The sequence below is a fragment of the Panthera leo genome, chromosome D1, assembly GCF_018350215.1.
Source record: "Panthera leo isolate Ple1 chromosome D1, P.leo_Ple1_pat1.1, whole genome shotgun sequence".
NCBI classification, from domain to species: Eukaryota; Metazoa; Chordata; class Mammalia; order Carnivora; family Felidae; genus Panthera; species Panthera leo.
The window spans coordinates 11,964,224-11,990,144 of record NC_056688.1 but is presented as its reverse complement, the minus strand read 5'-3'; the positions used below and the strand labels follow the sequence as shown (position 1 = coordinate 11,990,144).

General features: G+C 50.0%; 1 protein-coding gene across 1 annotated transcript in view; it reads right to left on the bottom strand.

Annotated features, from left to right (window-relative positions):
* Window positions 1–609: 609 nt before the first annotated feature.
* The window catches only part of HTR3A (5-hydroxytryptamine receptor 3A), a 28,606-nt gene continuing 3,294 nt past the window's right edge, over window positions 610–25,921 (bottom strand). The window contains exons 3-11 of the mRNA XM_042906290.1: window positions 14,368–14,622; window positions 11,976–12,142; window positions 9,900–9,944; window positions 7,351–7,460; window positions 5,909–6,078; window positions 3,775–3,935; window positions 3,201–3,411; window positions 2,863–3,084; window positions 610–1,386 (exon numbers count right to left, since the gene is read on the bottom strand). Coding sequence (XP_042762224.1) covers window positions 1,088–1,386; window positions 2,863–3,084; window positions 3,201–3,411; window positions 3,775–3,935; window positions 5,909–6,078; window positions 7,351–7,460; window positions 9,900–9,944; window positions 11,976–12,142; window positions 14,368–14,434 — 1,452 coding nt within the window. The 5' untranslated portion in view covers window positions 14,435–14,622 and the 3' untranslated portion in view covers window positions 610–1,087. The remainder of the gene's footprint in view (window positions 1,387–2,862; window positions 3,085–3,200; window positions 3,412–3,774; window positions 3,936–5,908; window positions 6,079–7,350; window positions 7,461–9,899; window positions 9,945–11,975; window positions 12,143–14,367; window positions 14,623–25,921) is intronic.

Here is a 25,921-nt window from a genome sequence, read left to right as displayed (position 1 = left end):
GGGACAGGGGACCAGGATATGAAAAGTAACATTGAAGAGCAGGCTCCTGACTCTGCCTCTTTCATGGTCCTGCTCTCTTGGGTGAATGTGCCAGGGGATGGCTGCTAAGAGTTCCCAAAGGAGATAGTTAAACTCAAGCCTTGGCTTTCCTCTGTCTTCCAAAGACCAGACCAGTGGGTGCTGACCGTGGTGCTGATGTCTTGGCCTCCACTGCAGGATCCTCTGGCAGGGAGAGAGCTCGCTCTCAGCTTCACTGACAGACCATGAGCACAGAATGGTAACAAGACTGTGAGGACTCTTCCAGCATCTTCCTGGGGGTTAACAGAGCAGAGCATTGCTAAGTGTTCATGATCCTTACCCTCCCACCTTGAATTCCACCTCCAATTAGGTCTTCATAACAGCCACTATGTGGTCACCTCCCAATTCCCTGGGCTAGGAAGCACCAAATACTGAAACCACAGGTAATACCCCTACCTCATTTCCACCAGCAACGTTTAACTTCTTCTTCCACCCACCCAGCTGCTGACAAATGGTTAAGAAGAGAGTTTAGGCTTCATTGTATTTTATTACCCCCACCCGCCCCCTACCCCACCATCATCCAATGGAACATGAGTGTTCAGGGAAGTGGCTACAGGTGAGGTGAAGAAGGAGAACATTACGGTTGAATAAACCTAATGCAGTGTTACCAGCCATGTGCAGTAGAGAGTTGGTTTGCTTTGTATCTAAAAACAAGGCTAAAGGGGGAGGAGCAGAATTTCAAAGTGCCTTATTCAGGGAAGTGACAATGGGGAAATCAAGGCTTGATACACAGATAAATAGAATGAAGTTAGGGAATGCATGGGTTTTTCTAGATCAAAGACAGCATGTTTTAAAGCCATGATAAGTTGGGTGGGGGGTGGGGTGGGGTACAAGCATCTTGAACATCAAGCTTTTTGGGAAGAGTTAAGGCCCTGCTTCAGAATTACTGGCATTGGACAGGGTCTTGAAAACATCCCTGGCATCTGCTGGGCCCTGAAATCCTCAATCCCCATTCTAACCAGTGCCTTACTACCCCTCCCTCAAAACACCCCAACTGGGCTGTGCCTACTCAAGAATACTGCCAGATGGACCACAGAGTAACCAGGGTGATGCTGTAGGCCAGCACTGCCACCAGGTAGATGCGGAAGAGCAACCCGTCCAGCACGGAGCCCACATGCAGCCATTCCCGGGCCACCTCTCGGCTCTCGTCCCTCTTCTCCAGGAAATGCCTGATGGAGGACAGCTCCTGCAGCAGCCCGCACACTGCCAGGGAGGCCTCCCGTGGTGGTGGTGGGGGGCTGCCTCGGCCCCTTGGGGTATTCTCCAAGTCCTGGGGTCCTCTCAAATGGCTGCAGTGGTTCCCCACATCTGGAAAAAGGGCACAGCATTGGCAGAGGAGGGAAGCCTGGCAGAATGGCACGACCACTGTCCCTTCTGTGCCTGTGGCTTGCAGAAATTGTTATTATGAATTCCAGACATAAACAGTATAGATGTGAACTTACCTATTTGTGTACCCAACGTCTGACTTGAGCGAACAAAGAAAGCAACACGGTTGAAGATTCCTGCATACCCCTCCTTAGTCACATCCTCCAACCTGTCCCCAGGTCACTAAGATATGAATTTGGTGTTTATTTTTCCCACGCATTTTTTTAAACACCGGGGCTTCCCGCAGCAATTTGATATCTATTATTTCACTTGAGCCTCACAATAGCCCCACGAGAAAGGCAGAGTAGGAGTGATTACTATTTGGACTCTTTATATGGAAGTGCTAAAGCTCAGAGAGGTTAAGTGACTAGCCTGTGGTCACACAGCTGGAGCATCATCTAAAAGTGAGGCCACCAAGGCTGAAGGTATGTGGACTGTGACTCCACTGCTGTCTCCACTATGCCATATGGCCTTGCTGCCCTCTCCTTGACTCCAGTCCAAGTCCCTTTGTACCAGAAAATACACCTTCAGCTATGGCTACCTCATAGGTGAGCAGGGAAATTGGGCATTAGGCTGGAGTACTCATTCATCAGTTCACGATGAGGTGGTCTTAGATTAACCATGCATCTCCTGTAAAAGGCCTAGCTCTCGCCAGAAGGGAGGACAAAGAGGGGTGGTGAAAAATACAAGCAGAGCGTCAGCTGGGCCTGGGTTCAGACCAGTCCACCAGTACCTTGGCTCTGTGACTTAAGGCAAGCTAGTTGGCCTTATGCCTGTTTCCTCACTTGACAAATGAGGATGACAATCCTATTACGGGGCCTGTGGATGGCCTGGGATCACGCACAGAAAGCGCACGTGCCTGCCTCAAAGTGCTCAACAAATACATCAACAAATCACAACTACCACCACCACCAGCAACGAATGTAGCTGAAACAATTTGTCAGGGAGAACGAGCTTCACGTTTACTGTCCCCTGCACCCCTGTCTCTCTGTCATAGGTGTTTGAAATTTGAAGGGGACTTGGTCTCTGGGCTGACTGAATGCAGAGCTTTAGAAACCCCGGCTGCACACTTAGCCATGCGAGGTAAGGGGACCCATAACTGCTGGAGAGGCATCTGTCTGACCCCCTTTTGGGTCCATCTCAGAGAAAGGCAAGTCCTTCCGAGCTCCTGACAGGCTCGGCCTCTCACTTCGCCCCGTCTCTCTCCACACCCGGACTGATGAGGGGAGGTGAAGGTGCAGAAAGGGTCCACTGATGACTTTGACTGAACTCTGCTGCCTCCCAGTGAGACCCGGCACGGGGTGCCAGGTGCAGGGTGGCACTCAGATCCCAGCCCCGGTCAGACTCGCCGGCCAGAGACTCTCCACCACGTCCGCACCCCCAGGCCCTCCGTATGGGATGCCCCCTTTCCCTCTTCACCTGAGCAGTCATCGGTCTTGGAGGCTTGGGGGGTGGCCGGGGGCCGTCGGGAAGCTGTTTGCTCCCCTAGGCAAAGGAGCAGGGCCACCCGCTCCAGGACCAGGTGCCGCAGCCAGGCGGGTACGGGCTGCTGCAGGTCTTGCTTGTGTACCAGCCGCACGATGAGGATGGTCTCAGCCAAGCTCACCACCAGCAGCGCCATGCACACGACGAAGTAGACACCTGTGCACGCGGGGAAGGTCGGGGGACACACAGCAGGTGGGAGGGCGCCGGTTCTTGAGCCCCCGCCCACCCCCACCCCCAACCACACTGTGCTCTTCCCCTGGAGCGGGCTTTACCAATGAGGGGAGTGCCAATGGCTGTGGCCGGCAGTGTGTCCGACACGATGATCAGGAAGACAGAATAGCCCAGGAGGAGTGTGATCTTAAAGGAGACCCTCTCGCCACTGTCTGGAGGCAGGTAGAAGCCCACGATGTCCATGAACATGAGGAAGATGCTGGGCAGCAGCAGGCTGACTGTGTAGAACAGGGGCCTCCGGCGGATGACCACCTAGGACCAGGACGGGAGCTGGGGGAAACCCGGGGCACACAGGCCCTGCATCCAGGACCCCCAGCCCCTCACGGACCTCTCGCTTCATGGAGCTTCCGGCCTGGCCCTGCTGGAAGAGGAAGAACCGGACAGACCTAACATCCGGCCTCTGGATTGAGGCCGGTGGCTGCAGAGGACGAGGAAGGGACAATTGCCCTGAGCTTCCCCATCTGCTGCCCCGAAGGCCCCATGCGTGTGTGTGACCTGGAGCTGGGAGAAGGGCTACAGATGGCCTTCCCCACACGCCTCCTGAAGTCTCCCTGGGGACGACGCCCAGCAGTTCTAGCTATCATTTCCCCCGTGTCTGTCCCCGGGGCCACTCACGAAGAACTTCATCTCTGCGTAACAGCCACTGCTTTCCATGCTGAACTCGCGAAACTGGCTCAGCACCCCCAGGAGCTCCCACTCGCCCTGGTTCATGAAGATAGTCTTGTCAAGCTTCACCTTTTCTGGCAAGCGCCACAGGGAGATGTTGATGTCCTGGACTGGGAGGGAAGACACCGAGCCAGCTCTGGAGTCCAGGGCCAGGAGGCTGTGCCAGGCCCTGTGAGGGTGGGGCCCGCAGTGGGCCACACAGGCAGGACTCAGGTGGACTCAGCTCTTAGCCTTCAGCCTCCGTGTCCTCAGCCGTAAAATGAAGTGATAACGCACACTGTATCTACCAGAACCAAACTATTAGAAAGCCCCTTCTCTCCTTCTCTCTCCTCTCTTCCTCTCTCTCTCTCTCTCTTTCTCTCCCTCCCTTCCTCCCTCTCCCTCTCCCTCTCCCTCCCTCCCTCTCTCTCTCACGCACACCTCTTCTAGGTTTCCATTAGGGTCCCCCCTTTAGGAAATGAACAAAAGTCAACATTCTTCATGTTTGCCTTCATAGGGCTGACTGTCCTCAAAGGTGAATTAGGGAAATATGCAAAATCTTCACTTAGAGAAAAGCGGTTTTACTTCTCTGCATCTACACTAGAGACATTAGATATATAGAAAGCCAGCAGCGTCTGTTACAGCAAGGTATAGGGAAAGATCTACATGTCCACCAATCGGGAAAGTGCTTGCTTAATCAACTATGATGCATCCCAACCCTGAGCTATCCTACGGCAGTCAACATGTAGGGTAAAGATCTAAATACACACTAACTCGGAAAGATGTCCAATACTTCTTGTCGTTTGTAAAGAGAATCAGGTAGCAGTGGCATGAATGATACATTTAGTAAAATAACAACTTAAGAAATAATTTTCATGTACTTTCCATAGAGGAGTATGTATGTGTATATGCAAAGGATAGAGAAGGATCTGGAAGAACATACCATATGAGGCTTATACTGATAAAAGCTGTTAAGTCTTGGTGTGTGCAGTTGCTGGTGAAGAGTTCGGGATTGAAGGTAGAGGTCAAAAGTCAAAGATAATTTGCAATTCTGGTTTTTGTCCAAGGAAGTTCTGTATTATGTTTGTAATTTACAGTTAATGTGACGAAATCAAATAGAAGTGGAGGATGCCTTCTTGCCAGAGGGTGATGCTCACTTTGTAGACTTTAGTGAGAACCTCGTAGTCATCCATTAAATAAAAGTTGCCAAGCACCTTCCTTTGTAGGCACTGTACTGGGGACCTAATGGTGGGCCGGAAGTCATGGTCCTACCCTCTGTGAATTTATATCTGATCGAGGAGCAGACATTGAACAAACACCTACAAGTGCAATAGAAGGGGGGAGAAGATCAGGGTGCTAAAAATTGGACAAGGGGGATGGCTAGTCTGGGGATGAGAGGAGTTTCCCCGAGGCACTGATGCCAGTGCTGTGATTAGGTGAGTAGGAGACTTGGCTGAACTAGGAGTGGTGGGGGGCAGGAGGAGGGTGCAGGGTGGCCCAGGAGAGGAAGCAGCCTGTGAGAAAGGGAGAGAACAAGGGCTTTGGGGCCTTGGAAGGAAGGCAGCTGGGTTGGGGCAGGACTCAGGGGAACATGCGTGGGCTGAGGCTGGAGTGGTGACTATGGGCAGCCCCTGTCGGCCAGGTGAAGGGTTTGGGTTTTGTCTCAGGAGTGCAGGGAAGCCACTGAGGCTTTTAGGCAGAGAGGGGCAAGGCCAGGTTTGCATTTAATGAGCTCTTCCTGCTGGCTCTGAGGAGCATGAAAGAGAGGGGGACCATTGGGGAGGTAACTGCAGAAAGCTGGGCAGAGAGATGAGGGGGAGGGTGCACCCATGGAGAAAAGACAAGTAAGAGACACTTAGTGTCAGATCCTAGCCCTCACCGGGTGTCCTGGCGATCATTCAACCCTTGTGACTACTGGGGAGATGGCAAGAACAACAGAGTCCCGTTTGGAGGTTGAGGAAACAGAGGCTCAGCGGCATTATGAAATAAGCAGTAAGTAACTTGAATAAAGAAGACTGCCTGCTAGGGTGCGCTCCTCAAGTAGGGGTTTCGGGGACCCTCCAACCTGCACCCCCACCTCCCAAAGCTTGTGTGCGGTACTCACTGGTGTGCAGCCAGCTGGTGAACGTCAACGAGCAGTTCTGCACGTCGAAGGGGAAGTTGTAAATGTCCAGGCTACAGGCGGTCACCACCTGGAGGGGCTTGTAGTTCTGGACCTCGCCATGGTGCCCGACGTACACGTACGGGATACTTGGAGACTTCCCCACGTCCACACTGGCCAGGGAACAGGGGCAGTTTGGGGGCTCAAGATTACCTACCATTGTCAAGGCTACTTTCCAAGCAGGAAAGGGCATTGCTCCTTCATTCCCCCGGCAACCTGGCCACAAAAGGCAGGTGAGGAATCCAGGTACCTCAAAGCCACTTGCTGTCATGAGCATGTCCAGCTGCCCCTACTCCACCACCCACCCAGCTGGGCAGAGCTCAGCTCCCGGGATCAGCAGCCCAGTGGCAATGGGCAAACTTCGTTGGGCGATCCATCCTGGGGATCCATCCTGACCTGGGCTTCTCTTTGCCTAGAGGTCCTGTGACATGAGAATAATCTTCCCAGGACGAAAAGGAACTAGAGAAATCCTTGAGAAGAAAAGAGGCAAGGTGGACTTTGTCACTCTCTCTCAGCAGATCCCCAACCCCTAGGCTCTCCCAAGTGACCACTGTGGCACAGAGTGGCCTGAGCTTAGGGTCCTGCGCCTGCAGCCTTCTGTGGAATCAGGCCAAGAGATAAGAAACTAAGATCCAGGCTACTTCAGTCTAACCTGGAGATCCAGCCAGGAACTGGGATCCCTCCAGCCCGAGGTCTAGGTCAACTGTCTCCCCTGAAAAGCACTTTGAGTGGCAGCCATGTCATTGGGCAATGTGGTGGGTACCGGCGGAGGGCAACTGGCCCCGGGCCACCTCCTCCTTCCATCTGTGTCCCCCAGCCATCTTCCACCGCCTGGCATTGAGAAGCCCAGGCAGTGGAGCCTGAACAACCTGAAGGATGGGGGGAGGGCATGTTGGCCGGGGCTGTCAGCTGTTGGGAATCAAGGATGGTGGTACCCACTTCACATTGGGGGTGCGATCGGGAGCCAGCCAGGCATGTGTATGACTTGAGAGGTGTGAGTGTCTCCAAATCACCCCTGGGACCACTGCTGGAGCTTCATCCCTATTGGTAATCTCACTGTCCCCTTGAAAACCACAGCTGTCCTTCATTCAGCTATTATGACAGGGCAAATTCATTCCTTGGCTTCCCTTCCCTGGGAAGGGGGCCCTTGGACCAAGAAGTACAGGGTTTCCACATCAGGCATAGAAAAAGAGGAGTTTTAAAAAGAGAAAAAGAAAAAAAAAAGAGAAAGAAACCAAAGGGGAATTTGGGCCCAAGCCAACTTTACCTACAGTTCTGCAAGCCTGGGTGGGACCTCTCATGCCACAGCAGAGTCTTGCCCCCAGCCCCATCTTTCCACAGCCCCGGAACCACCCAGCCACCCAGCATCAAATGACAGCACTCACAACTCGTTGATGAGAATGTCTGGGACCCAGATGCTCTCAGTGGGGATGGACAGCTTGGTGATGTTGTCGAAGTCCTCAGGGTTCCACTGGAGAAACTCATCTGTCCAGTACTAGGGGAAGAGCAGGGGATGGTCACAGGCGGCCACCCCTCGGGATGACCTCACCGCTCAGTGCCCAGGCAACAGACGGGCATCTTCTTGGGGGAATCACTCAGCAGTACCGAGAGTCCCCCCATCGCTGTGCTCACACTCTCCCGGCATGCAACTATGACCCAGAAAAATGACGCCTTGCCCTGCGGTCATTTCTCCCTTCTGACTATCCCATCCACCAACTGCGGGATCTTGGACACATAGCTTCTTGGGTCTTGGTCTGCTCATATGCAAATTGGGACAATAAGATGCATCTGACAGGGTAGAGATGGTTACTGTTAAGTTGTGATCAACACATTCCTCACTATCCTGTCAGAATGACTGATCTAAAAAGTCAACGTAATTATGTCATTCCCTTGCTTAAAACTCTAGGGATGCCTCTTGCACTTGGGATAGAGTTCAACTTCATGGCCAGCAAAGGCCTGCACAATCTGACCTCCAGCTATCTCTCTATTCTCATTATTTTTTTAGATTTATTCGTTTATTTTGAGAGAGGGAAAGTGTGTGTCAGAGAGGGGCAGAGACAGAGGGAGAGGGAGAAAATCCCGAGCAGGCTCTGCACTGTCAGTGCAGAGCCTGACGCAGGGCTCAAACCCTTGAACTGTGAGATCATGACCTGAGCCGAAATCAAAGTCTGAAGCTCCACCGACTAAGCCACCCGGGCTCCCCTCTCGAGCCTCATGGTTTTTGCCATCTTCTCTATGGAGTGTCCTTTCCACTGCATGCAAACACCCCACGTCTCTGCATACCTGCGCTCTCCCACACCGCAATCCCTGTCTTCTCCCCTGAGGGAGGTCTTCTGTGTCCCTCCAGACTCAGAGCATCTGTCTGCTCCCTTCTCTGGGAACCTTCCGTGCCCCCCCACTCCCCAGGCTGGATTTTCATGTACCCCCTCTGTGCCCTCATGGTTGGTATCTCATTCTTGCCTCACTGGAAATCTTGCTACATTCAACTGTCTGTTCATGTGTCTGTGGCCTCCCCTAGTCTGTGAGCTCACTGCAGGCAGGGCCTGAGTCTCATTCGTGTCTCTAATTCCGGTCCCTTGGGACAGTAGGTTGGCATCCCGTTACTGCTGGGCACACAAGTGACCCTAGAGGTCCACAGGTGGGACCTAGGCCAGATGTCCCAGGAAAGGAGCCCTGGGCTGCCTCTTCTTGTGCATCCCTTCCTTTGACGCAGGGAGTGCTCTATATTAAGAGATTTTTCTAGGGCAGAAGAGAGCAGTCTGGCAGGAATCAGCATCTGGCTTCTGCCTCCACCCCACCCTCTGCCCCGCATGCTGGTGGTAGTGGGAAGCACTCACGAGCAGTGGAGGGATGTAACAGAGACCTGCACATGCCTGGCATGTCTCCAGACAGAGCCCCTCTAAGCTCTGACCTCTGCGACCTGGCCCCATCCTCCCGCCCCCTCTCGCCAGCTCCTCTGGTTCCCTTCTACTCTCACATCTGCTCTGCAGCTCAGGGCCTGCCAGCCCAGGACCAGCCTGTGGACAGCAGTCCCCACTACCTGCCCGCTCTCCCCCCTAGCTCCTCACCAGCTCCCTACCAGTTTCCCCCCAGCTCTCCCCCCGCTCCCCCATCAGCTCCCCACCAGTTCCCTGCCAGCTCCCCCCAAGCTCCCTGCCAGCTCCCCGCAAGCTCCCTGCCAGTTCCCCATCAGCTCCCCACCAGCTCCCAGCCAGCTCCCTCCAAGCTCCCAGCTAGCTACCCATCAGCTCTCTACCAGCTCCCCACCAGCTCTCCCCCAGCTCCCCTCCAGCTCCCTGCCAGCTCCCCATCAGCTCCCCACCAGCTCCCAGCCAGCTCCCCGCAAGCTCCCTGCCAGCTCCCCATCAGCTCTCTACCAGCTCGCCCCCCCCAGCTCCCCACCAGCTCGCTGCCAGAAGGGCCACATGAAGGCCTTGAAGGCCTCAGAGACGTTCTCAGCAGTGGCTGAGTGATGTCCCTCAGAAGCTCGGAGAGTCAGGAGGTGGCTGAGGGTGTGAGGACTCGGTGGATGGGACTGCCCTGTGTCAATCACCCAATTTGATTGTCATCACCCTTGGCTTAATAGAAGGAAGAACTTTCTAGCAATTAGAGTTGTTTAAAAGTGCGGTAGCTTCCCGCTGAGCAACTGGGCACTGGAGGTGTTTATCAACAGAGACCAGACAAGTTGTTCGAGATGCTGTGAAACCACTCGGAAACCAGAGGGGGTTTGGAGGATTTCTCCTCTGCTGAGCACGGAGCTTCCTTCCATCTCCAGTCCTGAGAGGAGAGGGGCCCAGACTCCCGGGTCTCCTGAGTCTGTCTCTGAGCCTCTTCCCCCCTCCCCTCACCAAGGTCTCTGACATTCCTGACCCTTTTGAGGAATCCTTCCTAGAAGGGGAAGATCCCATCCCAGGAAATGGGAGTGGGCGCTCACCTGCCGGTACCAGATGTAGGTGGTCAGGACCTGGTTCTTTTCATCCTGTGAAAGGAAAGAGGGCTCAGCGTCAGTGCCCCGTGGGCGGACGTCCACCTTGCACATGTACCCCAAGAGGAGCTGTTGCTTTGTGTCCCTATTCCTTCGGGAAGAGGTAGTGAAGAAAAAGAGAAAAGGGCCAACCAGGAAGAGTTGGTTGGTCTTTGACTAGGACACATCTAGGAAGAAATACAACTGTTTCTTTTTTAATTTCCTATCTATCTATCTATCTATCTATCTATCTATCTATCAATCATCTTTTACTATTTTCTATTATGTTATATATATATATGTCTCTATGCTACATATATTTTACATATATAATATACGTAACATATAAGATAAGGGAAAACATAAAGGGGGTGCCTGGGAGGCTCAGTCAGTTAAGTGTCTGACTTCTGATTTTGGCTTAGGTCATGATCACATGGATAGTGGGATCGAGCCCTGAGTCAGGCTCTGTGCTGACAGTGTGGAGCCTGCTTGGGATTCTCTCTCTTCCTCTCTCTCTCTGCCCCTCCCCTGCTCGTGCTCTCTCTCTCTCAAAATAAATATTTTTTTTTAAAAAAGAGAAGACATATAGAAAATATTTTATCTATCTGTATTTTTTAGATGTTTATTTATTTTTATTTATTTTTTTTAAATTTTTTTTTCAACTTTTTTATTTATTTTTGGGACAGAGAGAGACAGAGCATGAACGGGGGAGGGGCAGAGAGAGAGGGAGACACAGAATCGGAAACAGGCTCCAGGCTCCGAGCCATCAGCCCAGAGCCTGACGCGGGGCTCGAACTCACAGACCGCGAGATCGTGACCTGGCTGAAGTCAGACGCTTAACCGACTGCGCCACCCAGGCGCCCCAGATGTTTATTTATTTTGAGAGAGAGAGTACACATATGCATACCAGTGGGCAAGGGGCAGAGAGAGAGAGAGAGAGAGAGAGAGAGAATCCCAAGCAGGTTCTGTGCTGTCAGTAAGGAACCCAACATGGGGCTCAATCCCACAAATCGTGAGTTCATGACCTGAGCCGAAATCAAGAGTCAGATGCTCAACTGATTGAGCCACCCAGATGCCCCTATATCTATACACTTTTACATATTTGTATGCCTGTATATCTACATCTGTATCTCCCTCCCATCCTAGTATGCAGTCAAGAAATGCAAAAACATGGGGCGCCTGGGTGGCGCAGTCGGTTAAGCGTCCGACTTCAGCCAGGTCACGATCTCGCGGTCCGTGAGTTCGAGCCCCGCGTCAGGCTCTGGGCTGATGGCTCGGAGCCTGGAGCCTGTTTCCGATTCTGTGTCTCCCTCTCTCTCTGCCCCTCCCCCGTTCATGCTCTGTCTCTCTCTGTCCCAAAAATAAATAAAAAACGTTGAAAAAAAAAATTTTAAAAAAGAAATGCAAAAACACACAGTCCAAAATTCATCACTGTCCCTCATTCCCAACTAATTCCCAGCTTTGCTTCCCGAAACAGCCACACGGGCTGCAGTAGAGACTGTGAGGTCAGGTCCTGCTTGCTCTGGTGCTCTCCATCTCTGCAACTGCTCTCTTGTTTATCTCTGCACAACGTCTGACCTCCTCACCAGGCAGTGCACCCCGCCCTACTACAGTCATTGATGAAGGAATTGATTTATTAATTGGTTTAGGATTCATTGTTCAACAATCATTTAGCAACACCTGTCATGTATCAGGGGCCCGTGTCAGACACCAAGGGCCTAGAAATGAATAGGACAGATGAACAGGACAGCTTATGTGGGGACATGGTTACCATGATACAATGCATGAAGAACCACATGTGGTAAGTGGCCCTCTAGGAATAGGGGTTGAGAGAGGCAGCCACAGAAGTGACCCTGGTTTTCTGGTTTGGGCAGCTCTGTAGACGGTCGGTGCTGTTGTCCAGCCTGGCACGGGTCTGTGCCAGATCACAGGTACTCTGGGTACTTGAATGTCCCCTGTGCTGCCCAGGGAGTGACCCGGCCTTACATGGTCTTCCACCCCAAAAGGCCCACCTCTGAGTGGGGCAGATTGGGGCCTAGTGCTCACCACGCTGAGGATGGCATAGACAATGACATCGATGGACACGGTGGTTGGCTTCCTCCAGTCCCGCACAGGCCGCACGCCCTTCTGGTAGTTGGCCAGGAGGTAATCTGACAGCCTCAGCAGAGCGGGCCTAGAGGTGTTCTGAGCCTGGGGGTGCTCCCTGCGCCTGGCTAGGAAGAACAGGGCAAAGTGGGCATCAGAGCCTGAGGCTTCCCCCATCTTTTGGCCTGGTTTGAAGGCTATTGAAAGGAAAATGCCTCCACTATTTTCACCCCAGAGTCCCAGATACTTCCACAGGCTGAAAGTCCCGTCACTGGAATGTTTTGTCCACAGAGATTCCTGCCCAAATCTGAAGGTATTGTCTCCTAAGGGTAACCTACACACTCATTTCCATGAGACAGGGGAGCTGGGCTGTAAACGTAGGTGAATTAAGACAGGTGAGGTCTAAGTGGGCCAGCGGCTGAGAAAGGTTGAGCAGGTACCTGCCCAGAGGAGGTGGTCTACAGGAGACAGAGGAGGGGAGCTGGGGAGCTAAGGAGGAGTGGCCCTCGGGATGGGTACTGGAAGGAGAGGGGGCTGCAAGGAAAGGTGGCCCCAAGTACACCATCTCTAAGCCCAAAGGTCTGCATGAAGGTTTGCCTCAGTCAAGGTCAGACCTCAGCGTCTGGCCAGATCCTCGTCGGCTCCTTGACCCCAGCCTCCTATTAACAAAGAAAGAAAGGAGGCATCCCGTGAAAGCTGCCATTCCTTCCTGCAAAATCCTCCCCTCTGAGTCATGCACGCACAAACTCCTGGAGGCGGGTCTCCTCCAGAGGGTTGATTTATGGGTAGATTTGGTGGGTTGGGAAGAGGGTTAGACGTGAGGTTACAGGAAGTGAGGAGAAACTGAATTGTTCCCAGAGCAGGAGACCTATAAGGACAAAATGGCGATGAGAAAACCTAACTCTGAGGTCCTCACTCCATTCTACGGGGGTTTCACGTGCACCTGTTACCCCTCTGGGAAATAGCGGAAGCACTTTCTGAAAGATGCCAAGAAAAAGAAGGTGAAAGTCATAGGGTAGGGAATTCGAGAACCCTAGAGGACCAGGGCACAGGGGGCAAAGCTGTTAGGGGACTAGCAGGGTGCCTCTGGGGTCTTCCACAGACCAGGTGCCAGTGGGCCTGACTTTCTCCAAACAAGGCTGCCTCTTCTCGCATCTTGTCTATATAATGTGGGCAAATTTCTGCTACAGATCCCCCTTCCTGCTCCCCACTCACCTTCCCTGATAAACTTTCAGCTTCCCTCCAAAGGACAGAGAAGAGCAGAGAGAGGGGGAGGACAAGAGACCACTTACTGAGTGCCTCCTGTGGAATAATAACAGTTAACACATTCTTCATTTCAATCTTCGAGCAGCCCATGGGGGTGGCTGTCATGACGGCACAGTTTCCAGATAAGAGTCCCCAAGGCTCAGAAAGGTGGAGACTGTGCCCCGCAAGTGGGGGAAATGAGATTCAAATCCAAATCTCTCTGTCTTCACTATGGAAGCAATAGCCCTGAGTCTATTGTTGGGAAATGGACCGGTGTGCAGGGAGCCAGACTGGACAGTAATTCTCCTCAGCCAAGAAAGCTCCGAGCCACAGCCTTAACATGAAGCCTGGGTCTGTTGGTCCTGCCGAGCTTCCACAGGGACAGCTCAAGGGAGGAAAGCCAGCACGCACATGCATGTCAGTTCTTCCTCTCTGTTCAGCCCCGGGACGGCATCCTAATTGTGCCCCAGCTCTCCCAACCTAGCTCTGCATGGGGAGAAAACCTTCCAAAACAGGAAATAAATATTGTTTGTGGCAAAAGGAAACAAATCCTTTTGTGACCCAAACACCTCATATCCCAGGAAAGCAGGAGGAAAGGGTAGGGGAATGCAGAGAAGTTTGGGGTTATTAGAGTTTAGCTCTGGAAGGGAACTTGAGGAAAGGAGGCCCAGGGAGCCCATGCAACAAGACCAGGGAAGCTGAGGTTGGTTCTGGTCGCCACTCTGTTGCTAATGTGCTGTGTGACCTTGAGTGAATTATTCCCCCTCTCTGGACACAGCATTCCCATTTATAACAAGAAGGAGTAGACCAAATGAAGTCCAAGGTCCCTTGCAGCTACAGTTCCGTGAGTTTGGGAGCAGGGCAAAGAAGACAGGAGCCCCTCTCGGCAAGCCCTGCCCTCACCTGGCACTCCACCACCCCTGCTTTTGAGCTGGACCATAATGCCTTCAAATTCTTGTGCTCGGATGTGGCAAGATCCCTGACTTTCCCAAAGCAGCACCCACTCTGAAAACCTCCCTCCCTCAACCCCTGGGGGAATCAAACATCCCCTACCCGACCTCTGCAGGTGGCCAGCCATGTCCCGTATCTTTTCCCACCATCCCCTTACCTTGTCCATGTGCCAGGAGTGTGGGCAGAAGCAAGGCCAGCAGGACCCGTGGCACCCACGACAGCATGGTGACTTTCCCCGGGCGTGAGCTGCCTTGGAGTGGCCTCAGGGTAAGACGTGCTGAGAAGCAGGCTGCCCACACTCTGCCGGCTTCATGTCCCAGCCGGCCTGCCTCCTCAGGGCCGCCTTCCACACCTCTGAGGCTGCAGCCTCCCACTGCTGAGGGGCCACCAGCGCTGGACAGTCGCCAAGTTCCTGCAATCAGTCCCTCAGCCGGATCAGGTTTCAGGGCGGGAAGGAAGGAGAGGGAGCCAGTGAGAGGGGAGGCCGCCCAGCTGATGTCATGGGGCAGGACTTAGTCCGCCCCTTCAGCCAGGTGGCCCGGCCAAATGCTCCAAGGAGTAACTTGGGGTGGGGGGCTGTGGGGTTGGGGGCCGCTGCAGGGGCTCCTGGAGCAAGGGTGCAGCCTGTCTGCTGGGAGTGGCCCTGGGCTGCTACCTTCATTTATGTCCCATGGCTAGTGCGCTTGGGTAGCATGGGGCTGGGGCAGGGGGAGGTGCGGCGGGAGCGGGGGGGGCATTCGTTCACTCCCCTTCCTAAGCAGGGGCCGGGCATCTCTGCACACAGAGGAAGGGGACCTGGGGTTACCACATGGGGTTACCTCTGTCCTTTTGTCCTCATCAAAATATTTAAATTTAAATATTTAAGTAGTAACCTGTATATGTAATTTATACTAAGCAAATATATTTATATATTGTTTCATATACATAATATGTATTATTATTATTATTAAGTTTATTTATTTTTGAGAGAGAGAGAGCACAAGGGGAGCAGGGGCAGAGAAAGAGGAAGAGAGAATCCCAAGCGGGCTCCAAGCACTGACAGCACATAGTCTGATGTAGGGCTCAAACCCACGAACCATGAGATCGTGACCTGAGCCGAAATCAAGAGTTGGACGCTAAACTGACTGAGCCACCCAGGCACCCCCATAGCATGTATTATGAAAATATAATAAGGGTGCCTGGGTGGCTCAATCAGTAAAACATCTGACTTCAGCTCAGGTCATGATGTTACGGTTTGTGGGTTCAAGCCCCGCATCAGGCTCTGTGCTGACAGCTCAGAGCTTGGATCTTGCTTCAGATTCTGTGTCTCCCTCTCTCTCTATCCCTTCCCCACTTGTGCTCTGTCTCTCTGTCTCTCTCTCTCTCTCACAAATAAATAAACATTAAAAAAGTTTTTTAATTAAAAAAGAATGCAATAATACATGCTTATTATAGAAAAATATGAAGAAACATTAAAATCATCCATGGGCTTACTCACTACCCAGAAACATCCACTGTTAATATTTTGATATATATTCCTCTATAATTTTCTGTTATAATGTGTACGATGAAGTAAATACACTGTACATATAATTTGCATCCCATCCTGTCCTTTGCTTATTAATACCATTTCATGAACATTGTCAACACTTTCCTTTTAAGAACGTTTTTAATGTTTATTTATTTTTGAGAGAGAGAGGCTGAGCAGGGGAGGGGCAGAGGGAGAGGGGGACAGAAGATCTGAAGCAGGCTCTGTGCCGACAGCAGTGAGGCTGATGTGGGGCTTGAACTCACAAACCATGAGATCATGACGTGAGCTGATGTCAGATGCTCAACCAACTGAGCCACGCAGGTGCCCCATCAACACTTTGCTTTTAAACGTTTTCTTGAAACAAGGGTTTCTTTTTCCTTTGTCAGTCGAATAGGAAAGGATCTATCCCTCAGACACCCAGCTGTGTGCCAAAAAAACTGTCAGAGAAGAGTGTGGCTTGGAATTTCTGTTTGAGTGAATCTCACTCCCACTTTACCATTTGGGTAGAAGCAGACTTCTTTGCCTCGAGTGTGTGAAAAGCAAGATACACCTGTATCAAATCATGGCAAGCTTCAACCACAAATATATTTATTCCTTTCAATTCCATTTCCAGTTGGATTTAAGTGTGGCATAGGCTGGGAACACTGTGGGAAAGAAGAATTTTCTCAGTTGTCATGGTTAAAAAAAAAATCACCTTGGTCAGGGCCGAGTCCTTTTTGGTTTTGTCTGGATTTCCCCCCTTATTCGTGTGCATGATGAAATCTGCATCAGCATTTAACACTCATTGATGGAGTCCCTTTGGATGGCTATTAGCCAGAGTTTGGTCCTGGAGTGCTTGGTCCAGCTCAAGGAGATTGGGCTACCCTTCTGTGAAGTCATGTGCTTCCTCACTGCACAATCCAGATAAAACACGGAAAATCATCTCCAGGAATTCCTTTTGGAGGAATGGAGATGAGGACACGCGGTACAATAGAAGAAACTAGGCACCTCCACTCCAGAATGAGTACATCCAGGCTTGACAGCAGGACAAGGCAAGAAGAACCAGGCTGTCCCCAGGCGTCCAGGCTGAGGTCTTGAAGGGGCTCAAACTCAGGAAGGGCATTTGTGGATTCCTAAATCCATCTTCAAGCCCAGCATCTGGAGTGATACACAAAGATTCTTAGGCTCACGCTCATTTCTCATTGTCACTGAGAAATCTGCTGTAAATTTCTAGAAGGATGTTTCATCTTGTTTATGTGCGTTATAAAATCTACAACAAGCATTATACCATTCACTGACGGGGCACCTTCGTATGGCCGTTACCAGGTTTGGTGCTTAGCAGTAACCCACTGGGGTTTCCATTACAGTTGCTGCATCATTAAAGAACAAACAACACTTAGCCGCTCCCCTCCATGTCCGAACCACTGCCTCCGAATGCCCCATTTTGTCCTCCCTGGGGCTCCCTGCGCATACCCACAAGGCACTCCCTCACCTGTTGCCCCAAGCCACGACCAGTGTGGCCTGGAGCCCATTCCTTCCACAGAGCCAAGCCACCTGGAGACAGACAGCAGGAAGAAGCACTGGGCACTGAACTTGTGCGGGCATGGTGCCCAAGCAGTGGGGGAGAGGGGGGCAAGAAGATGGTGCAAAGAAACAGAAGGTAAAACTACAGGAAAAGAGGGATCTGGAGAAGAAGGGAGAGAAGGCAAAAGTAAAAGGAAGAGGAAAAGGAAGATGAGAAAAGAAAACATTGGCAGGAAATGGAAAAGAAAAGGAAGCTAGCAGTAAAAGGCAAGGAGGAAAAAAAAAGGGAAATAGAGGGAGGAAAAGAAAAGAAGGCTTCAGGAGAGGCAGAGCCGTGGAGTTGGGGTGGCTTGAATGTGACTGACCCTCCAGTGCTGTGGAATGGAGGGCCAGCCAAGGCCACATGCCAAGCCCCGGGCAGGGAGCAACCAAAAAGCCTGGAGACCCTGTCCTCTGAGCCCCAAGCCTTCACTTCTGCTCTGAGCTCCTGGAATCCTCTGGGACTGCCCAACTGTGCTGGGGAGGGAAGAGAATGTCTTGGTACAGTGTGTGCATTAGGGAATTAGCTTCTTAGGTAATAGGATTATAGCGAGCCGGGCAGGCCACGGCCTCGAATGGAGATGTATTGCCTCTGTGCCTCTCTGATGGAGCATCAGTCAAGTTTCCCCCAAAGAAATTTCCTATTAATGGATTTGATGGCACAGCAGACAGGGGGTAGTTGGAGCTGTGGCCAGTGGCGGGGTGTAAATTGCCTCCGATGAAACTGTGGAGTCACTTTTGTCCCTTTTAAACAAGATAAAAATTAGTGAGCGGCCTTGATGAACTCGCCGTGGCCGGCGGGGACGAGGGAAGTAGCAGAGGCCTAGCTAATTTGATTCCGGAGCTCTGCCTGCAGACGGCCGGGCTCCTCCGGGGGCGCAGAGGCAGACACGCAGACGGCAGCGGCCCAGGGTGGGTAATGAAAAGCCCTGAGGATGCAGGACCTGTAGGCCTGTGCCTTGGCTTTGTGTCCAGCTGCTCCCAACACCGTGCCCAGGAGGACTGTAGTCACGCCTGTGCTTGGCACTTTCCAGAATTCAATCAATCAACCTGGGTTTAAATCCTACAGAGGGCTCTGGGACTCGGTGTAATCAGGCGGTGAAGAGCCCAGGCTCATGGGGGCGCACACCCTCCTGCCCCTTACCACGGTGCTTGCTCCCATTTTCCAGGTTAAAACACAGAGCCCAGAGAGCCTCTGTGCCTTGCCTCTGTTCCCACAGCCCGTTAGGGGATGGAGCTGAGATCCCTTAGACTCCTGGCTGCAGCCTTTTACTTTCAGTCGTGTCTCCTGTCTCCTCCAGTAAATTTTACTGGTCTCTGAAAATTTTACCACCAAAGAGCCTGACCTTTTAAAACCTATAAACTTAGAAAAACTTCTGCAATCTGTCATAGCATCTGGCCCCACCAGGCGCCCACCTGCTGGGGAAGGGTTCCGAGTGGGGGATGCAGCTCCACTCTCCCACGGCACCTTGAGGAGAGGGGTCCACGGGCCCTACTGGCTGCATGCTACCCATGCTCGGCACTTGCTCACGGAATCCCTGCGGGCTCTACCCCTCAGCTCTGGGAAGGGCACAGGGGCAGACAGGGGAGCCCTTCTTCCACCAGTTCCAGGCACCTGACACATCCTGTCATGGAGGTTGAAAGATTTAGGTCATCTCCCCATGGGGAAGATGGAAGCCAGGGAGATGGGAAGAGGCCTGACTCAGACTTCCTAGTTTCCCTGCCCACAGCGGCAGCAGTGGCCTTTATGGAGAGGAGAGAAGAGGAGCAGTCTCTTCCCTCCTGGCCTTTTCTTTCCTTGATGCCCCCATCATGTCCCATCTTGACCTTTTCTCTGTCAAGGCCCTGCTCCTTGGAATGGCCTGCTTCTGCACCACTTCACAACAGTACCTGCCATTTAGCAAGCACACTGTGTGCCAGGCACTGTGCTAAGCTCTTTATCATATTTAACTTCTATTTCCTATGAAGAAGATATGATTATTCCCATACTGCAGATGAGAAAAGGAAGGCAGAGATGGCACAAGAACAGACACTTAATCAATGGAACAGAATAGAGAACCCAGAAATGGACCCACAAATGTATGGCCAACTAATCTTTGACAAAGCAGGAAAGAATATCCAGTGGAACAAAGACAGTCTCTGCAGCAAGTGGTGCTGGGAAAACTGGACAGCGACATGCAGAAGAATGCCACTTACTTACACCATACACAAAAATAAACTCAATATGGACGAAAGACCTAAATGTAAGACAGGAAGCCATCAAAATCCTCAAGGAGAAAACAGGCAAAAACCTCTTTGATCTTGGCCGCAGCAACTTCTTACTCAACACGTCTCCAGAGGCAAGGGAAACAAAAGCAAAAATGAACTACTGGGACCTCATCAAAATAAAATGCTTCTGCACAGCAAAGGAAACAATCAACAAAACTAAAAGGCAACCGACAGAATGGGAGAAGATATTTGCAAAGGACATATCAGATAAAGGGTTAGTATCTAAAATCTATAAAGAACTTATCAAACTCCACACCCAAAAAACAAATCATCCAGTGAAGAAATGGGCAAAAGACATGAATAGACACTTCTCCAAAGAAGACAACCAGATGGCCAACCGACACATGAAAAATGCTCAACATCACTCATCATCAGGGAAATACAAATCAAAACCACAATGAGATACCACCTTACACCTGTCAGAATAGCACCATTAACAACTCAGGCAACAACAGATGTTGGTGAGGATGCAGAGAAAGAGGATCTCTTTTACACTGCTGGTGGGAATGCAAGCTGGTGCAGCCACTCTGGAAAACGGGATGGAGGTTCCTCAAAAAACTAAAAATAGAACAACCCTAGGACACAGCAATTGCACTACTAGGCATTTATCCAAGAGATACGGGTATGCTGTTTCGAAGGGACATGTGCACCCCAATGTTTATAGCAGTACTATCCACAATAGCCAAAGTATGGACAGAGTCCAAATGTCCATCGATGGATGAATGGATAAAGAAGATGTGGCATATATATATACAATGGAGTATTACTCAGCAATCACAAAGAATGAAATCTTGCCATTTGCAACTACGTGGATGGCACTGGAGGGTATTATGCTAAGTGAAATTAGAGAAAGACAAAAATCATATGACTTCACTCATATGAGGACTTTAAGAGACAAAACAGATGAACATAAGGGAAGGGTAACAAAAATAATATAAAACCAGGGAGGAGGATAAAACAGAAGAGACTTATAAATATGGAGAACAAACTGAGGGTTACTGGAGAGGTTGTGGGAGGGGGGATGGGCTAAATGGGTAAGGGGCACTAAGGAATCTACTCCTGAAATCATTGTTCCACTATATGCTAACTAATTTGGATGTAAATTTTAAAAAATTAAAAATAAAATTAAAAAAATAATAAAATAAAATAAAATAAAATAAAATAAAATAAAATAAAATAAAATAAAAAGGAAGGCACAGAGTAGTCAAGCAGCCCGTGCAGAATTCCAGGGCTGATAAATGGAGGGTGTGGTGTTAGGTCCTACAAACTTGAAAGCCTGGGCTCATAACCTCCTGATTACAATGAGTCCAGAGCATTCTGTAGGATTGAGGCCCAGGCTGACTGGACTCTGGCTCCGATCCCTAGTATGGATGGGAGTCCCCCATTCCTGCCTTGACTGCTCTTATTGAAAGGGCAGGCTCATTGGGTTGGCCCTACATAAGCCTGCAAATTAAAGATATTTTTATTAAAGAATAGTCATAAGAATATATGATAACTTTAGGGACCATTGCATTTATTGTTTTCCCCAATACAGACTGGATTCAGAAATACTGCTCTTTCCCATCCTGGCCCCAATATAGCCAGTTTCTGCAAACGCTAGGTATGGGGCTTCACAGTAAACTTGGGACCAGTGACCTTCTGCAACCCCTCGTCATGGGATGGAAGTGATGCTAGAATCTCTGGACTATAATATTATTCTATTGAGTCTGGGTGCATGGGGTGGGGCTTCCTTGTCATCTGTCACCTGGAGAGGAAGTCTTTTCTAGTCCTCCAAGCAGAAGGGATGGAAATCCTGAAGCAGGTGGCACAGTGGGGCTTTTTCTGTCGATATTGACCTCAAAGGTCAAGATGGTTGAGTTCGTTTTAAGGCACCACCGTCCACATGCAGACAGGCAAGAAGTAGAGGTGAAGAAGCCCCAAGAAAGGGGCCTCATGAAGTCATGCTTCTCCTTTGGGACTCTCTAGAGCATTGTGGGGCTGCAGGGAGGTATTCGACAGGCCTGGGATGACCCAGCACCCTGTGCCCTACAAGACCGAGTATTTCGGTCGGCGAATACTCCTTTGCCTCCTTGTCCTTTCTCTTCCCTTAATAGGTGTTCATGTGGGAATCCCCAACCTTCATCTGCCACACTAAGGGGTGGAGGAGGAGGAGGACTTTGTTCCTGATTGGCCAGTGAGGTGGCAGCAGCAACTGTCTGAGAGAGAGAAGCACCCAAGCAAAGTGAAACCCTAGGGGCCCCACTGCCCCACCTTCCTAGAGATCTTCCTGCAGCGAAACTCTGGAGATCCGGGGACTTGTTTTCATAAGGGTGGTGGCAATCCTTCATGCAGGCCATGTGCAGCAGAGAGGCAGGCCCACCCTTCTTTTCCCCTCCCCTCCTTCCTGGCACAGGAGGGTGGCCATATTGCTCTGGGTCCTTACAAGTAGCCAAGACCAGGATGCTCCAGCTTCTGGAGAATGTCTCCTTCCTATAAGATGAAGCTCCCCTTCTACCCCAATCCCCACATATCCATCAAATTCTGTTTGTTGGCCACAAACAACAGAACCAACTCCAGGGTGGTCTCCAGAGTAGAAGGTCAACCTGGAAAGTGCACCTAGAGTCAACAAGCTGGTAGCAAAGGCCAGGCATGAGTGTGGCTGGCAATGTGTCATTAGCCCATCTGGTCACCCCAGAGCTGGGCCAGGGACAGAAGGTTTGGTTTAAATTTCTCTTCTACTTGAATTCTAATTTCTAGAAAGGAAGGGACTAGAGAGGCCTTTTTATCCATTCCCTTGCCTCTTGGAAGATTAGTGTCTTAATATATTGTTATTAGTATTTTCCAAAAACTTTTCAAAGAAGGAAAACTCAGAAGCCCCTTTGGGATTCCAAAGCAAAGTTTCCTGTACTATTAAATTTTAATTGCACTTGGTACAATTGGAATCATTTCCTTTCATCCTGTGGAAATGAGTTCCATCTCCTATTCATCCTCTCCATTGTCTCTGAGAGGGTGAGAACCTGGTGGTCATTTCTGGGCTCTTCCAGAGGCAGAGAATAAAAATATTTAGCAACCTTCGTGAGGCTCTGCATGGTTTACAATGCACTTTCCTGCATGCTCCCCTTTCACTTCGATACTCAGGAGAGCTCTCTGAGGTAGGGACCTTGTCCCCATTTTATAGCTGGAGAACTCCTGCTCTGAGACATGTAGCAACTTGCCCAAGGTCACTCAGCAAACAGGTGGCCGAGCCTGGTTTAAAACCCTAAGCCAAGAGAAGATCTGATTCTCTCCTCTGCCGTTTCCACTGGGGGAAGGAACGGAGAGGAAGGAACAGCAGGCTGTATGGTTGTTGCCTCAGGGGCGGTGAGATGCAGATCCAGGGACAGGGTGGGGAGGGAGACATTTTCTTTATCTACCCTGTTACGCCTTTAAGTTTTGTCCCGTGTACATGTACCATCTCACTGAAAAGAAACTAGATGGGTATTTAAAAGGAAGCAAGAGGAAGAATGGAATACCAGGCGACTCTAGCCTTGCTTCCATCAAATACTCCAAGTGTGGCTGTGGGCGAACCAACTAAATCGTCTGTGCCTAGGTCTTATCACCTATCAAATGAGAATAAAGGAATAGTTGCTCTGCCTACCAAATTCAAGGACTCTTTTTGAGAATAGTATAGTTCAGTAATTATTACTCTGGAATGGGGAAGGCGATGCCAGCATCATATGGTTCAAATTAAGCACACGCCTTCCCAGATAATCTGAGACCCGCTCCCTCCCTGCCTCTCCCAACAATTATGAAAATCGCAATTCATGTGTTATGAAAAAAGCACAGACTCTGGAGTCAGACTTGACCTCAAATCTCAGTTGCTCAGCTTACTAGTCCTTCAACCCTGGCCCAGACACCTAAAGCAGGTCACCTCAGTTTTCTCATGTCTAGAGTGGGCATAAGCACGCGTGCCCCCCAGGGGTCATGAGGATTCAACGGGCTGAGGGCCGCACAGCTCAGCATGCAGCCCAGGGCCCAGGACACAGCATAGGCTCAGAAGCTATTAGTTTCCTTCCCATTACAACAAAAGGGATCAATAGAATTAATAAATAAAAGAGGTAATGGCTTGTGAACACCCTAAAAGAGTTAAATACAGCAATAGAAACTGAAAGGGGTGGGTTCCCAGCAGCTTGCCACCAGCCTGGGAAGAGGGGAGGGGAGAATCAGAGAGCAATAGCTTGTGTGTGAGCCTGGCTGCCCTCACCTGCCTCCCACGTCACCTTCCCGGCGAGACCTTCTCTGACCACCTTGTCTCACATACACCCCCCTTGCTCCCTATATTCCTTCCGCACACTTCTCACATGCTGCATGCTCAGTTTATTTATCTTGTTTATTATCTGTTTCCCCTGCTAGAATGTGAGCTCCACAAGGGAGGGGATTTTTCCTCTCTCAGCTTTACTGAGGTATAATTGAGAAATAAAATTGTGTACATTTAAAGTGTACAGAGTGCTGATTGGATATACATATGCATTGTGAAATGATTACCACGATCAAGTTAATGAACATATCCAACCCCTCACATAGTTACCTTTTTCTTTGTGTGAAAATGCTTAAGACCCACTCTCTTAGCAAACTTCAGGTATACAATACAGTATGGTTATCTGTAATCACCATGCTCTGTGCAAGATCCTCAGAACTTATTTGTCATTTTTTTAATAAAATTTTTTAATGTTTATTTATTTTTGAGAGAAACAGAGAGACAGACAGAGACAGACTGCAAGCAGGGAAGGGGCAGAGAGAGACACACACACACAGAATCTGAAGCAGGCTCCAGGCTCTGAGTCATCAGCACAGAGCCTGACTTGGGACCCAAACTCATGAACCGAGAGATCATGACCAGAGACGAAGTCGTACACTTAATCAACTGAGCCACCCACACGTGCCAGAACATAGTCATCTTATAACTGAAAGTTTGGACCTTTGATCAACGTCTCCCCACTCCCCGCCCGCCCTCCCAGCCCCTGGCAGCCACCATCCAATGTACTCTCTGCTTCATGAATTTGACTTTTTTTTTTAAATCCTATATATAGTGATACCATACAGTATTTGTCTTTCCCCATCTGGCTTATTTCACTTATCATAATGCCCTCTAAGTTCATCACATTGCAAAATGGCAGGATTTCCTCTTTTAATGGCTGAATAACAAATACTTTAGTGTATGTATTGATCATATTTTCTTTATCCATTCATCCACTGATGGACACTTATGTTGTTTCCAATCTTGGTCATTGTGCATAATGCCGCAAGCAACATGGGAGTGCAGATATCTCTTCATGTAGTGATTTCACTTCCTTTAGATACACACTCAGGAGTGGGACATAGGTAGTTTTATGTTTAATGTTTTGAGGAACCTCCATACTGTTTTCCATAATGATTACACCAATTTGCAGGAAAGGGTTTCCTTTCATCCACACTCTCACAAATCTTTCTTTCTTTCTTTTTTTTTTTTTTTTTTTTTGTCTTTTTGGTAATAGCCATTCTAACAGTCCTGGAGTGATACCTCATTGTAGTTTAGACTTGCATTTCTCTGATGATTAGTGATGTTGAAAACCTTTTCATGTATCTGCTGATCATTTGAATATCTTTTTGGGGGAAATGTCTATTCAGGTGTTTTGCCCATTTTTAAATCAGATTATTATTATTTCTTGCTATTGAGTTGCATGAGTTCCTTATCTATCTTATACGTGAAAACCTTATCAGACATATGGTTTGCAGGTGTTTTCTCCCATTTTGTTGGTTGCCTTTCATTTTGTCAATGGTTTCCTTTTCTGTACAGAAGCTTTGTAGTTTAATGTACCTCTGCTTGTTTAGTTTGGCTTTTGTTGATTGTGCTTTTGGTGTTATATCCAAAAAATAACTGCCAAGACCAATGTCAAAGAGCTCTTCCCTATATTTTCTTCTTCTTCTTTTTAATGTTCATTTATTTATTTTTGAGAGAGAAAGAGAGGGAGACAGAGTGTGAGAGGGGGAGGAGCAGAGAGAGAGGGAGACACAGAATCTGAAGCAGGCTCCAGGCTCTGAGCTATCAGCACAGAGCCCGATGTGGGGCTTGAACTCACAAACCGCAAGATCATGACCTGAGCAGAAATCGGATGCTTAACCGACTGAGCCACCCCGGCGCCCCAAGTTTTTCTAACACCACTTATTGAAGAGACTGTCCTTTAGAGGCAGAGATTTTTATTTGTTTTGTTGATTGTTGAATTCCCTGAAACTAGGAGAGTGCCTATCACATAATAGATGCTCAATAAATATTTGTTGGGTAAACGAATGAACGGCAGTAGTGAAAGGGAAGAAAATGAGGCTGTTTAGCAAAATTCACCTGTGCTCTGGAGCTCTCCTGACCTCCTTGGGGGTGTGGCTGTCAACTGAGGTA